This window comes from Manacus candei, unplaced genomic scaffold (assembly GCF_025592945.1).
Source record: "Manacus candei isolate 608988 ecotype Guabito, Panama unplaced genomic scaffold, ASM2559294v1 h1tg000017l, whole genome shotgun sequence".
NCBI classification, from domain to species: Eukaryota; Metazoa; Chordata; class Aves; order Passeriformes; family Pipridae; genus Manacus; species Manacus candei.
This window is the reverse complement of record NW_026138065.1, coordinates 19829132-19841399: the sequence shown is the minus strand read 5'-3', so window position 1 is coordinate 19841399 and position 12268 is coordinate 19829132. Positions and strand designations below refer to the sequence as shown.

Sequence of the window (12268 nt, the reverse complement as noted above, 5' to 3'; positions counted from 1 at the left end):
ATGCCATCTGCATTTCTCTAGCTTTTTAATCTTTCCTCAGAGGTAAGGTGAAATATATAAAGCCTGGAGTTATATGTAAAAAGAGGCTTTTGGCTCAGGTTCCCTAATGCAGCCATTAGACTTTGCCAACCTCCTTCTGACACACTTAGAAGTATCACCTTGTCCCTCTTGCTTTCTCATTACAGATGGGTTTGATAAAACACCCACTTAATCTGCCCCCCATTTTTTTTAATTCCTTTTTCCTGAGTGATTGATCTTACAATGTGGAGAACATATAGACAAAGGGAGATGATATGCAGTTCCATATTATGTATAAGAGGCCAATTGTTCTAATCCGGTGCAGGTACTCCTGGGTGGAATTTTAATTCCTTCTTGCTATAAAGATTTCCTACTGCTCCTTTTCCCCCCTGTTTTTCTATGAATATCGAAGACGAATTTTTTTAGAATCTGACAATCAAATTTGATACTTTTGATATGCATCATTTCCTAAATGCACTTGATGGAAACAAAGCAGTGTGGTGTTTGCATGTGTGCCTTGCTTTGGAACCCAAAATATAATGTAGGATTGATTTTCAACTAAATCACTGGCTGTTAACTTCAAGGAAATATTTTAATGAAATCGAGTACAACTTCTTCAGGGTTTTTTTGGTTTGTTTCTTTCGAACAGAGGCTTCTGTGATCTGACTCAGTTTGTGGTTCATGTGTTGCTTTTCTCTGGTTTGACTCAGTAGGCACCCAGCAGACGTAGCTCCTTCCTGTGCTGTTCCTGCCACTAATGGGAAGTGGCTCCCTAGGGTAGCAGGAAACTGCAGGAGGGACAGTTTTTTGGAAGGAGGGAGTTACAAATAGCAAAGGGAAACTGTCATTGCTGCCACAGGTGAATGACACAGTTGTGTCTTTCTGTGTTACGTGAAAAGCAGAATTAAATTTTAAAAAGAGTAAGACAACTAACTTCTGAGGTAGGCATAGCAGCACCATGCTATTTGTGCTTGCATTGTACTAATTATTCTTCATGATACTGTGGGACAGTAAAATGATTATTTTCATTTTAAGGTAGGGAGACTTCTCTGGAGATATTAAGAAATATGCTTAGAACAAAGCTAGAATTTCTCTCCCTTGTGCTTGGATTACCAGCTCTAACTGTTGCTCCTCAGTGATGGCACATTTCAATGCTTGATAGATTCCAGAGCGTTAATTAAAACAGTTGTTTAGCTAATTGCCTGGAATATTGTGAGTAAAAGCATATTTATTCCAAAGGCAAACAATCCATTTTTACCCAGTGAAGCATATCAGTTTTTATGGTGCATAAAAATTGTTTCACTTCAGTTTTGAATATATTGTGTACTTGTCTGTCTAAAAGCCTTTCAGATGATGATCTGCTTTAAGTGCATGGAAGCATTTTTCTTTGGCCATTTTTAATGTATCCATTGAAAAATCATACATTTAAATAATTGAAGCTGTGAAAAGTCATTGCTATTAAAATGAAAAGTTGCTTACTGTACTGGGCTATTTGACTGCCACCATGCTTATTGATGTGCAGCCTTTGTAGTATTTCCAGATATTCTCCTATGTAAGGAGACTTGAGATTGGAGAAGGGTTATCGTTATGGTGTCTTTGCTTAATTTTTGAGGAAAAAACGTGCTAAGGGAACGGGTGGTTTCAGTGTATACACACATTTAAAATTAAAATAGAGTCTATGCTCCTCCAAAGTGATCAGGAACTGGTCCATGGGAGGTGGCTGCATAGGGCTTCTGTGGAAGACTGGGAGCACATCAGTGTGAACGACAGCTTATTGCACTACAGTGTAGCTTACCATCAAGCTGATAGCTTCTCCTCAAAGAGAAAATGCTTATCATCTAATGGAAGGATTAGGTAAGGATGGAAGTACAGCTCAAGGGCTAAGATGGGAATTCTGGGTTTAATTTACAAGTTTTCTTGAGCTCTATACTCATGATAGTTCTCTTGACTTTCATATAGCCTTTTATACATGACTATTTATCTAAGAAATGAAACCTAAAAGGGCCTGGCTGAAGTCAATAAACTAATATTTATTTTGATGCTTTGGCTTTCAGAATTGCTATGGGCAGAGTATTACTTATAAGACAAGGTACCATCTGGTCCATTCCTACCTCAGCTTGATAGATGATGTGAATGTATTTCTTTGTTGTTTGTCTTAAGAGAAATATGCAGTGGTTATATAACAAAGCAGAAGTTTAAGAGGAAAACACATTTCAAAACAAGAACAGTATAATATTCTTATTCTGTTAGCAGTATATGGTGGAAAATAGAAAAAAAAAAAAAGACCATTACTCTTGTAAATGGGCTTGTAACTTTCTCCTACACACTCCCTTTTGTGCCCAGCCTGAGCTGGGTTATAACCAGCAAAATCCTTACTGGGAGCTGTTCCTCAGCTGGATTTTGGCAAACTTGCCCTGAACTGGAAAGGTTGTAAGGAAATGGCTGTTTTCTTTCTTCCAGTGTGTAACAGCTAAACATTCATGCCTGACCATTGCTACGTTGGTGATAACTAACCTGTACTCTTCTTGTTTTGGACTCTATTTCGTTGTAGCCTGTAACTGCACTGACGTCTTATACAAGATGGTTTTATTGGTATAATAGTGGGTAATTGTTAGCCAGATTAAAAAAACTTAACAACATAGATGTAAGAATCAAATCCTTTGCATTTAAGTTAAAAGAAGAAAGGGAAAAAACATTTCATCTTAATTAATCTTTGAAAGGGATAAGAAGAGAACATGAACCAAGAATGAATCACTTTTCTTGATTTTTAAAGAAAATAATTTATTGATATTTAAAGGGGACTCATCACATGAACAACTTTTTGATTATTATTTATTCTTATGAAATTTTGCTAGGCTATTAGCAAAGTAATTAACAAAAAGATAGCAGAAAAAGTTATTAATGAAATATTTCAAAGTTATTTTTTTTTAGGCAGAATTATTTTCTGACCACATGAAGTAGAAGAAACTTGTCTGTATAAATGAGATGTATATTCTTTTATATTTTTGGTGGAAATAGTACTGTTATTGAAAGTAATGCTGTTATTTTTTGTTTAGGCAAAGGAGACGTTTTTGGTGATGTGTTCTGGAAGGAGTCTACCCTTGCCCAGTCCTGTGCTAATGTAAGGGCTTTGACTTACTGTGATCTTCATGTGATTAAGAGAGATGCTTTGCAAAAAGTACTGGAGTTCTACACAGCCTTTTCACACTCCTTCTCTAGAAATCTCATTTTGACCTACAACTTGAGAAAAAGGGTAAGTAGCTTAGATTTCAACATACGTCTTATAAATGATCGCACTTTTAAGGACTCTCTGCATGAAAAAAACTGAATTGCTTGAATTCTGGCATTTTTTGTAGGCTCTCTTTATAAGAAGGTTTTTCAGAGCTTGCCTAAGAGACACTGCTAGTGTGTAGAGTCAAAAGGCCACATTTATTTCTGCGCTAGCTTTGTAGAGAGGTAGACTGTGTGTGTGTGAAAGTATTTCACATTTCAAGGAAAGAGACAGATTCCAGCATTTTGCAAACTGTCATGCATTTGTGATAAACAGTGTTCACTAGTTAATGCAACTTTAGTTTGTAAAACAGCTAAAAATATTTTAGGAGTGTTGCCTGAAATTACATAGAAAATGACAGGAAAGATATAAAATCTAATATATGGAGCAAAAGTCAAGAAGAGTAATCACAATGGAAAAATAATATGAACATGACATTCTATCAAGAGTTGCTTCTTTTAGAATCAATCACATTTTGGAATTACTTTGCTTATCTATAATGTTTCCTTTTTCTTATCCTTGATTTTTTGGCTCATTTCATTCCTTGCTGTGTGCCAGTACAAGTTATTTTGTCAAATGCAAGTCATCATAATCTAATAGCTCCTTTTAAATCCTCTGTGTAATCTTCAGTGAACAACCTCTGTAGAAATTTATTAAAACTGTAGTAGGTATAATTCAGATTATATGATTTTATGATGCAAGGTAGAAGACAATACTATTACATTTGAAAGAAATACATTGGAGAGCCTGCATTTGCTTTAAAACATTATGATATAAAGATACTTGAGATCAGCTAAAGAAATATGTTTGATAGGAGATTTTTTTGTTCCTAAAAAAGATTTTCCATGGTAACTTCCAGGTGCCAAGTAAGTTTACAGCTGAAAAAATAGAAATCTTTAATTCTTTTAAACCTGTTTTGTAAAATTAGACTTTGCAACTAGACGTTTTTAAAAATGTTTTATTTTTTGTATATGGAGTTGGCATGCTGAAATTAAAGTAGTGTCATGATATTTTCCATCTAAGAGCAATATCAAAGAATTCAGCTTTTTAGTGTTGGATGAAGAAGAATGTGCTATCCACACTTTGGTCAAATAAATACAGCTCTAGTAGAAAATTGCTGTAATTAAAAACTAAGAAGCAACTTATACTTGAGGGTTTCCTCATATGACATTTTTTTCCAAATAATACTGAGTTCCTGCAGGATAAGGAGAAGGTACACAGCTGCAAGAGCTGTTAATGAACAGCTACTTGTCCGATGTTAGTTAATGTAAGAAATAAAATAAATGAAAAAATTTGACATTGAGATTACCTAAAGAATTGGTATCACTGACTGACATATTTTGTAATTAGCTCTGTGGGTAATGTGGTAAGATGCTCTAAGAATATATAACTACTTTTTTTTCTTTTTTTTTTTTTTTTTAACATCAGTAAAAATAACAAGCTTTGAGGCATAGAAGGACCAACTTTTTTTAAAGCTCATGGCAATGCTAACAGAATCCAATAATTTTGGATCTGCTCTGAACCAAAAGTCCCAATTTTAAAATAAAGTACCTACTCCAGAAGTCGCACTCTGTTCCTCCACATTTATCGGCATATCTTTTCCCAGCCCAGGTTACAAAACATCTTTTAACCGCAGTGTCATAATTTCTGTGCTGTCAGTTTTCTACACAAAATGTTCCTAATAGAAAGGTACATCTTACGATAGCAATTTCCATCCAGTTATTCAAATAATTGGATTTTAATTGAGTTGCAGTCAGCAGAAAAGTGGCGTTGATTGATAATGGAAGCGAGAGTTTGATGGTTCTAGGTTAACAAGCTGTAACGTTATTTATTTTATTGAAAGAAGGCTGATTGCAATCAGAATGCAAATGTTAAATAATGTGAATAGTATATGCTTTTGGAAATGCATGAAAGGTACAATACTTCAGAGATTTGAGGTAATGCACGTTAAAGGGCAACTTTTTAGAGTTTAGAATTTAATCTGGTTTAAATATCTGCGATTTTTTTATGGAAGTATCTCCCCAGCCTGTCGCTTCTAACACTTCTCCTAGTCTATTTCTGCAAATGGAATTTTGTAGAATTCAGATGAACTGGTACCTTCTGTGAGTTACATTTGTGATGTATTGCATACCCTTTGGAGTATAAATACCAGAATTACACTTTTCATTTCAATAAACAGTTTCATCTCTAGCTCCAAAAGTGTTCAACCAGTTGAAGTGTAGATACTGTATATGCATCTCAAATATATTCATACAGATTCCAAATACATGCAAAGCGGCTTTGGGGTTTTCTTTCCCCCCCGCAGAAGGATCTCATGGATATGTTTTTAGACTTGGTTATTCCTCTGAGGTGTCCCCATCTCCAGGGTGCATATGCCTTCTCTTGACCATGGTACTGAGTCTCACTACTTAGTGCAAGGTGCTTTGTAGCCAAGTTTCACTCAGGTTAAGTGAACTTTAACACTGATCCATTTTTTCACCATGTTTGCATATTCCTTGGCTGCTGAGTCTCCTGTAGTGATCCCTGGTGGAGATGGGACTCCCAGGCCCTTTGGTGCCAGTGGAACAGTGCTGTCCTTACAGATGTTCCCTCCACTTACTGGGGTCTGGATCCATGTGCTAATGTCTGTGACAGAAATAAGCAGACATGCAGGTGTGTTGGAGGGTACTGGAAGTGGTCAACTAGTCTTGACCTTAGCTAATCCCTGAGCTGGATTTAGGCAAAGTAAAAAGCAACTTCCCTCTATTCCTTGTGCTGTTCTTCCTGCTTGTCTTGAATGTGGTTTGAGCTGAGCTGGGAGGGCAGGAAGCTTTTGTCCATGCATCCCCTTTATACCTTTCCTAGAACAGGGCTGCAGTTATGAAATGTTACTGCCTGTTTAAAGACTTTGTGGCCAAGGGGAAAGTTTCCAGTGCTCTGTCTCTGGCATGTCATTACTGTCCCTGTCTATGTTGTGAAAAGTTTCCTTTCACTCGCTTTCTCAACAAACTCCAGTGAAATATCCTCTTTTCTAAAACTGATCAGTTTGCTCAAGTGACTAAAATCCCTCCTGAAGTTATTAGCTATCTAGTTACCTCCAACTGGAGCTCAGACTTGGAAAACTTTTTCTTTTTCCTGAAGGGGAAGAGAAAGGAGACCTTTAATTAACTCTTTCTGCTGCCAGTCATTAAAATTTTCATTTTAATGGGAGCAGGGGGAGAATCATCTGCTACATCTCTCTTTCCACCATCTTCAGAAACTGGAACTGCAGTCTGTGGCTGCAGGTGGCTGTATGTTGGACTTGAGGGCTTTGCAGCTGAAAGGAAACTGATAGAGGGTTTCTCAGAGCGCTTCCTGCTGTAACAATGCGATGAAATTAAAGCAGGTTAACTTGATGTTTCTCTCCATTTTTGGAATTTCAGAGAGAACCAGGGGTATGTGGGATAGTCAAGTGACAAACACCCTTATGGAGGATATGTTAGATGAAAGAAATATTGTAGGTTTGGAGGGCGTCAGGATTCACAGGCTGGATGGAGATCTGGTTTTCCCCTCCAAATATTTAAACACTACTGGGTCTCCAGACTGGATTTCTCATCTCCAGGTTGGTAGAAGCAGAAGAAGACAACAGCTTACATGATAGCTTCTTGTCATCGTCTTTTGCTTGTGAGGAGGTGCAAGTTTCACATTCTTTTTTCAGGAATGTGAAAGGCCTTTGGCAGCACTTGTAATCATTCTGGTTTTGCAGTTGCTTCTTTCCATGTGTATGAGCTTTGTGACCAATATTAACGTACACTGAGTTGTACCACAGTGTATTTGCTCAGTTCATTCTGCTGCAGCTGAAAATGATGTTATAGCTCAAGTGATCGCACACACTACAGGAAAGGGAGAATTCTTATACATAATTGATTAAGCTGAGATTTCTCTAGTAGGCTATTTTAGCCTGGATAGAGATTAAATGACTAATTCTGATTACTTTGGAGTATCATGATAGAAAGCAGAAGTAGCTTTTCAGAGGCTGAAATTTGTGTCCTGAAATAAAAGAAGGAATGCAATAGGATATAGGTATGTTACTGGGATTTTGTAAGACTGAAAGAAATTGCAAAGAGCGTTCTGCTTTTTTACAAATCAAACACGATTTAATGATTTAGAGCCAAAGCTCTCAGTCAGAACATATTTCTTGAGAGAGAAGTGATTGTAACAGAATAGACTCACTCCTTGCCAGTGTAAGATTACTTGCTTTTGTACATGTAGTGGTGTGTTTATTCTATGGTATTCCAACTGTACCAGTGGACAGGACTCCCACCATCTCTTTTGAAAAGCAATTTTAAAATGTAATTGTGCTTTCCTCTTCAACATTAACTTAATATTTCTTCTTTTTGTAGTGTAAGCTCTAACTAGAGAAAAAACCTCTCTCAAATAATACATTTCAGCTAGGAGTGCTTCAAGCCCTGATTTTAAATCTCTGGTAGGCCTTTGGCAGCAGAATGTTTTCAGAGAGTAATCCATGGCCTTTCCACATGGCAAGTTTTCCAATTCTTTTTCATGATAGAAGTTCGAAATGTTATCCCAGAATTTTTTCTGATATGCAAAAGGCTGAAATGCTGGAAGGTTTTAACAAAGCTTTCTTACATTGAGAAGAGAAAGGTTTTAATTTTAGAATATTGTCCCATTTGATGATAGATTTCTTAATGGTCCAACTGACAGCTTACTTCTCTCTCCTGTGTTTGTACTCACAAAAATAATCCCACAAGTTCTGTGGGAAGAGGGGGCTGTTGCTTGACTGACACGCACCTTACAGCACTGAGAACTGAGAACCTTGGACATGAGTGATGTCTAGAAGGGCCTGTGGCTTGGGAATTATGCCATATTAGCTGTCTAGGAGGCAAAGTTTTTGTTTTCAAAAAAACTGTCCAGATGCAGATAAACACTTAAGTATTCTGTTCTTTCCCATGCTGCTTTTTTAAAAGCTGTTCAAGTAGTTGGATGTTCTTGCATTCACGGTTTCTCCATGTCAACCTAAACAAAAGGTATTTAATTCTGTTTTGTCATTACTAAATTCCATGTTGCATTTTTGCATCTTTTCTCTGGCCTTGGACACCTTAACTTTTATATGTCTCTAACAGAAAACTGTTTAGCTAACTCACAGATTTTTGGGCAAATGGGCCTTAATACCCAGACTTGGAGAGAATTTGACAAATTGCAAGCATTTAACGTTCATGTTTCTACAGTGACTGTTGAAATATGTGATTGTGTTCAGCCCAAAGTAACTTCATTACCTTTCAGAGGCATCATCTTAAAGTTTATTTTCCAAAACTTTCCAATTCTAAACTTATTTCTGTTCTATTTAATGTATATGGCCTTGAGCCTTAGGCTCCTCTGCTTATACAGAGGAAGATCTGGCTACAGACAAATAGTTTACATAGTGGGGATGTATATGTGCAACAGAAGATATAATTAACTAAGAGGTTCCAAGACACTGTGGTGGGTTGACCTTGGCTGGCTGCCAGGTGCCTACCAAGCCTCTCTATCACTCCCCCTTCTCAACAGGACAGGGGGAGAAAAATAAAATGAGAAGCTTACGAGTCAAGGATAAGGACAAGGAGATCACTTACCAATTGCCATTATGGGCAAAACAAACTTACTTGTGGAAATGAATTTAATTTGTTACCAATTAATCAGAGTTGGATAATGACAAACAAGAAAAAAATCTAAAAAACACCTTCCCCCCATCTTTTCTTTTTTTCTTCCCAGGCACAAATTCACTCCCAACTCTTAAGTCTCTTTCCCCTGAACAGTGCAGGGATTTGGGGGTGGAGGTTCTGGTCAGTTCATAACGCTCAGTCTCTGCCATTCCTTGCTCTTCACACTCTTCCCCTGCTCAGTTGTGAAGTCCCTCTTATGAGAGACAGTTCTTCACAAACTTCCCCATCGTGGGTCCTTGCCACAGGTAGCAGTTCTCCAAGAACTACGCCGGCAGGGGTGCCTTCCACGGGGGGCAGTCCTTCAGAAACAGCCTGCTCCAACATGGTTTCCCTGGGAAACCACAGATCATGACCAGAAGACCTGCTCCTTCATGGGCTCCTCTCCACAGCCTGCAGGTGGATATCTGCTCCACTGTGGGCTTTCATGAGCTCTAGGGGAACACCCTTCATCACCGGAGTCTTCACCATGGTTGTTACCATGGGTGGCAGGAAAATCTCTGCCTTTGGTGTCTGCAGAGTTGTTTCTTTCACATATTCTCACTTCTCTCTCTCAGCTGCTGTAGTGCAGTGTTTTTTCCTCTTTCTTAAATATGTTATCACAGAGGTGCTACTAACATCGCTGGTTGGCTCAGCTCTGGCCTGCAGTGGGTCCGTCTTGGAGCCAACTAGAACTTTCTCTGTCCAACATGGGGACAGCTTCTGGTGCCTTCTCACAGAAGCCACCTCTGCAGCCCCTCTGCTATCAAATCATTGCCACATATACCCAAAACAGACAGCAAACCCATTCTGTTGCTTTTATTCAGTACGATACGTTTTCGTGTAAATTTTAGCCGTAACTTAGATTAAGCTATGTGGGTAAGTAGCAAAACGCTTCCTTAAAATGCTCTTGAATGACTAATCCCTTCTAAACTGATTTAATGAATTCATCATGTGTTTGAGATGCCTTCTCCTACTATGAATAATGAGTAATTTTTCATGCTTTTAGTTGCTCTGATGTAATGTCTGTACAATTGTTATAGAGAAGCAGCTTAGTATACCATACAAAACAAGATGTGTATTTCCCCACAGGAATATTAAGTTGTTGAAATTCTGATAGGCCATTCACTAGTAAATCCTATTAAAAGTAACTTAGTCATCAGTAGGTATTAATAATTGTCAATAGAATAAATTGATGGAAGAGCTGGTGAGGGTGAATTTTGAATTGCAATTCACCTTTAAATGGAAGAATATGATTCTTTTATGAAGCTGATACTAAAACCATAACTGCCTTGAAGTATCTTCATTAAGAGAATATTTCCTGTTCTGTGCTATTGTAGATTTATATATTGTAGGTTTTCCCACACTGGTTGCTAAACACTTAGCTATCATTCTGATCACTAAATTAGCAATTAAATTTGTACAGACTGAATTTATAAAAACAGAATTTTACCTGTTTCCCAATGTGTTTTCTAAATATGGAAAACATTCCAATTATATGTGAGTACTTGGAAAAAAAATGTCATAAATTGAATAAGTTCTTGGTCAACCAGAAATTGAGGTTAAGCACTTCATTCATTAATCCAGAAACACAATTGATACTTTGAATGTTTTATCACATTTTGAGGAGACCCCCTTGAATTGCTTTTGAAAGCATTTTTTCCCTCAATGACCCATAAAATACTCAGCCTTAAATAGAAAAGAAAAAAAGTCTGACCTTTTTTAATTCTGTTGAGTGTTCATGAAGTCTTTCCATATATGGGAAAACTATTCCGAGTAGATGAAAAATACAGTTAACAAGGTTGATGGTGAATTAAAACAAAATTTGTTTTCATACTATTTTAATAATTTAAAAAAAGACACATATGGCTGTTGTGAAGCTATTTTCAGACGAGTAATAGAAAATTAACATTGAAAAAGGGTTTTGTCTCATTTTTATATGCACAACCGCCCCCACCACTTGTTTATCTCAACAGAAGAAGATGCATTACTTTGATTTTTACCCTCCTCCACCCACGTAGACTAAAGCATAGAAATAATTTTAATACAGAGAAAAGTTACTCAGTGAATGAGGATTCCCCAGAATAGCTTCCCCAAGCCTTTTTAAAATAGAAAATGAATTTCCTAGGAACTGAGGAAATTCTAAATGTTGGCCCACCACCAGGGACAGAAGATGATAATCCAAAAGATAGCTGCTCTTACACAGTCTGGGCATCTAGTCTTCATTGTGAAAACAGTGAAATTCTCGTTAGTATTTTTACAGTCAGAAGGACTAATCCCAAGTTTAAACTCATGTTTTTCTTACTATTTTGTTGATTTAGAAAAATATAAGTGTAATATGTGTAGTGTGTTAGTCTTATTTTCAGTATGTGCATGGTGCACTACCACCTGTTCACAGTTAAGTGTACTGAGGTGCCTTAGTCCAGTTTTGCACCACACTTGCAAAGAGAGGATGTTCCATGGGAATTCAAAGAATTCCTACCCTTTCTCAAAAGCTTGAAGTTTGTCTTCTACTGCTTACCATGACTGAGTGGCTAGAGTCTCAAAATCTCTTTGCATTTCTAAGTAAGAAAATAAACTGGTTTTTTATTGATGCCTGCCATCCATGTCTGTGTATATGTGTGTGTATGTATGTCTGCGTGTATGTGTGTATATATATATATATGTACCATGATTGGCCTATTGCTGAAACTTTAAAGAAATTCCAATGTCATGCTCTCTTTCTAATATATGCTTGCTGTTAGCTAGGCTTTTTTGCATGTATGTGCCATGTTCTATCATGTATTATAACTGCACTAATTATGTCAATGCCTTGGTAACCTCTGTGGCCTGGTGTTTGTATTTCCTGATATAATCTGGTGCTTCATACACTGTGGAGCACTACTGACCAAGCAAAAGACAGAACAGTGACTTAATAACCTCCTGTATAATTTTTTTCAACTCTAAAAATGATCTCTGTGGTCTGGGAAGCAGCTGGGTCCAGGACAAACATATTAAAAGAGTATGATTTCCTGGCATAACAGCTTTGACCTTCTGGTCTTCTCTATGGTCACTAAAAGCTGAAATCATAGGACTGCAGATCCAAACACTCAATCCGTTCAAGGTACTTCATGGAGGAGAGGGAATGTAGGTAGCTGTGCAATATGAAAGCTGAGTTACAATGGCAAATCTACATCCTCGAGCAGTCAGACTTTATAATCTAAGTGATCTGACTGATCCTTTCTTCGACTTTCCAGTGAATTCTGAAATAACTGCCCCCAATTAAAAAAAAATGAAAATATTATGAAGGCTACTGCTAATGTTGTGTAGAGACTGTGATCCT

General features: G+C 37.3%; 1 protein-coding gene across 4 annotated transcripts in view; it reads left to right on the top strand.

The window, feature by feature from the left end:
- KCNH1 (potassium voltage-gated channel subfamily H member 1) overlaps nucleotides 1-12268 on the top strand; it is a 184386-nt gene that overhangs the window by 101799 nt on the left and 70319 nt on the right. For all 4 annotated transcript variants that reach the window (XR_007903857.1, XR_007903856.1, XM_051783133.1 and 1 more), the window contains exon 10: nucleotides 3075-3271. Coding sequence is in view for 2 of the 4 variants with exons in the window: in XM_051783133.1 (XP_051639093.1) it covers nucleotides 3075-3271 (197 nt within the window). In the remaining 2 variants the exon portion in view is untranslated. The remainder of the gene's footprint in view (nucleotides 1-3074; nucleotides 3272-12268) is intronic.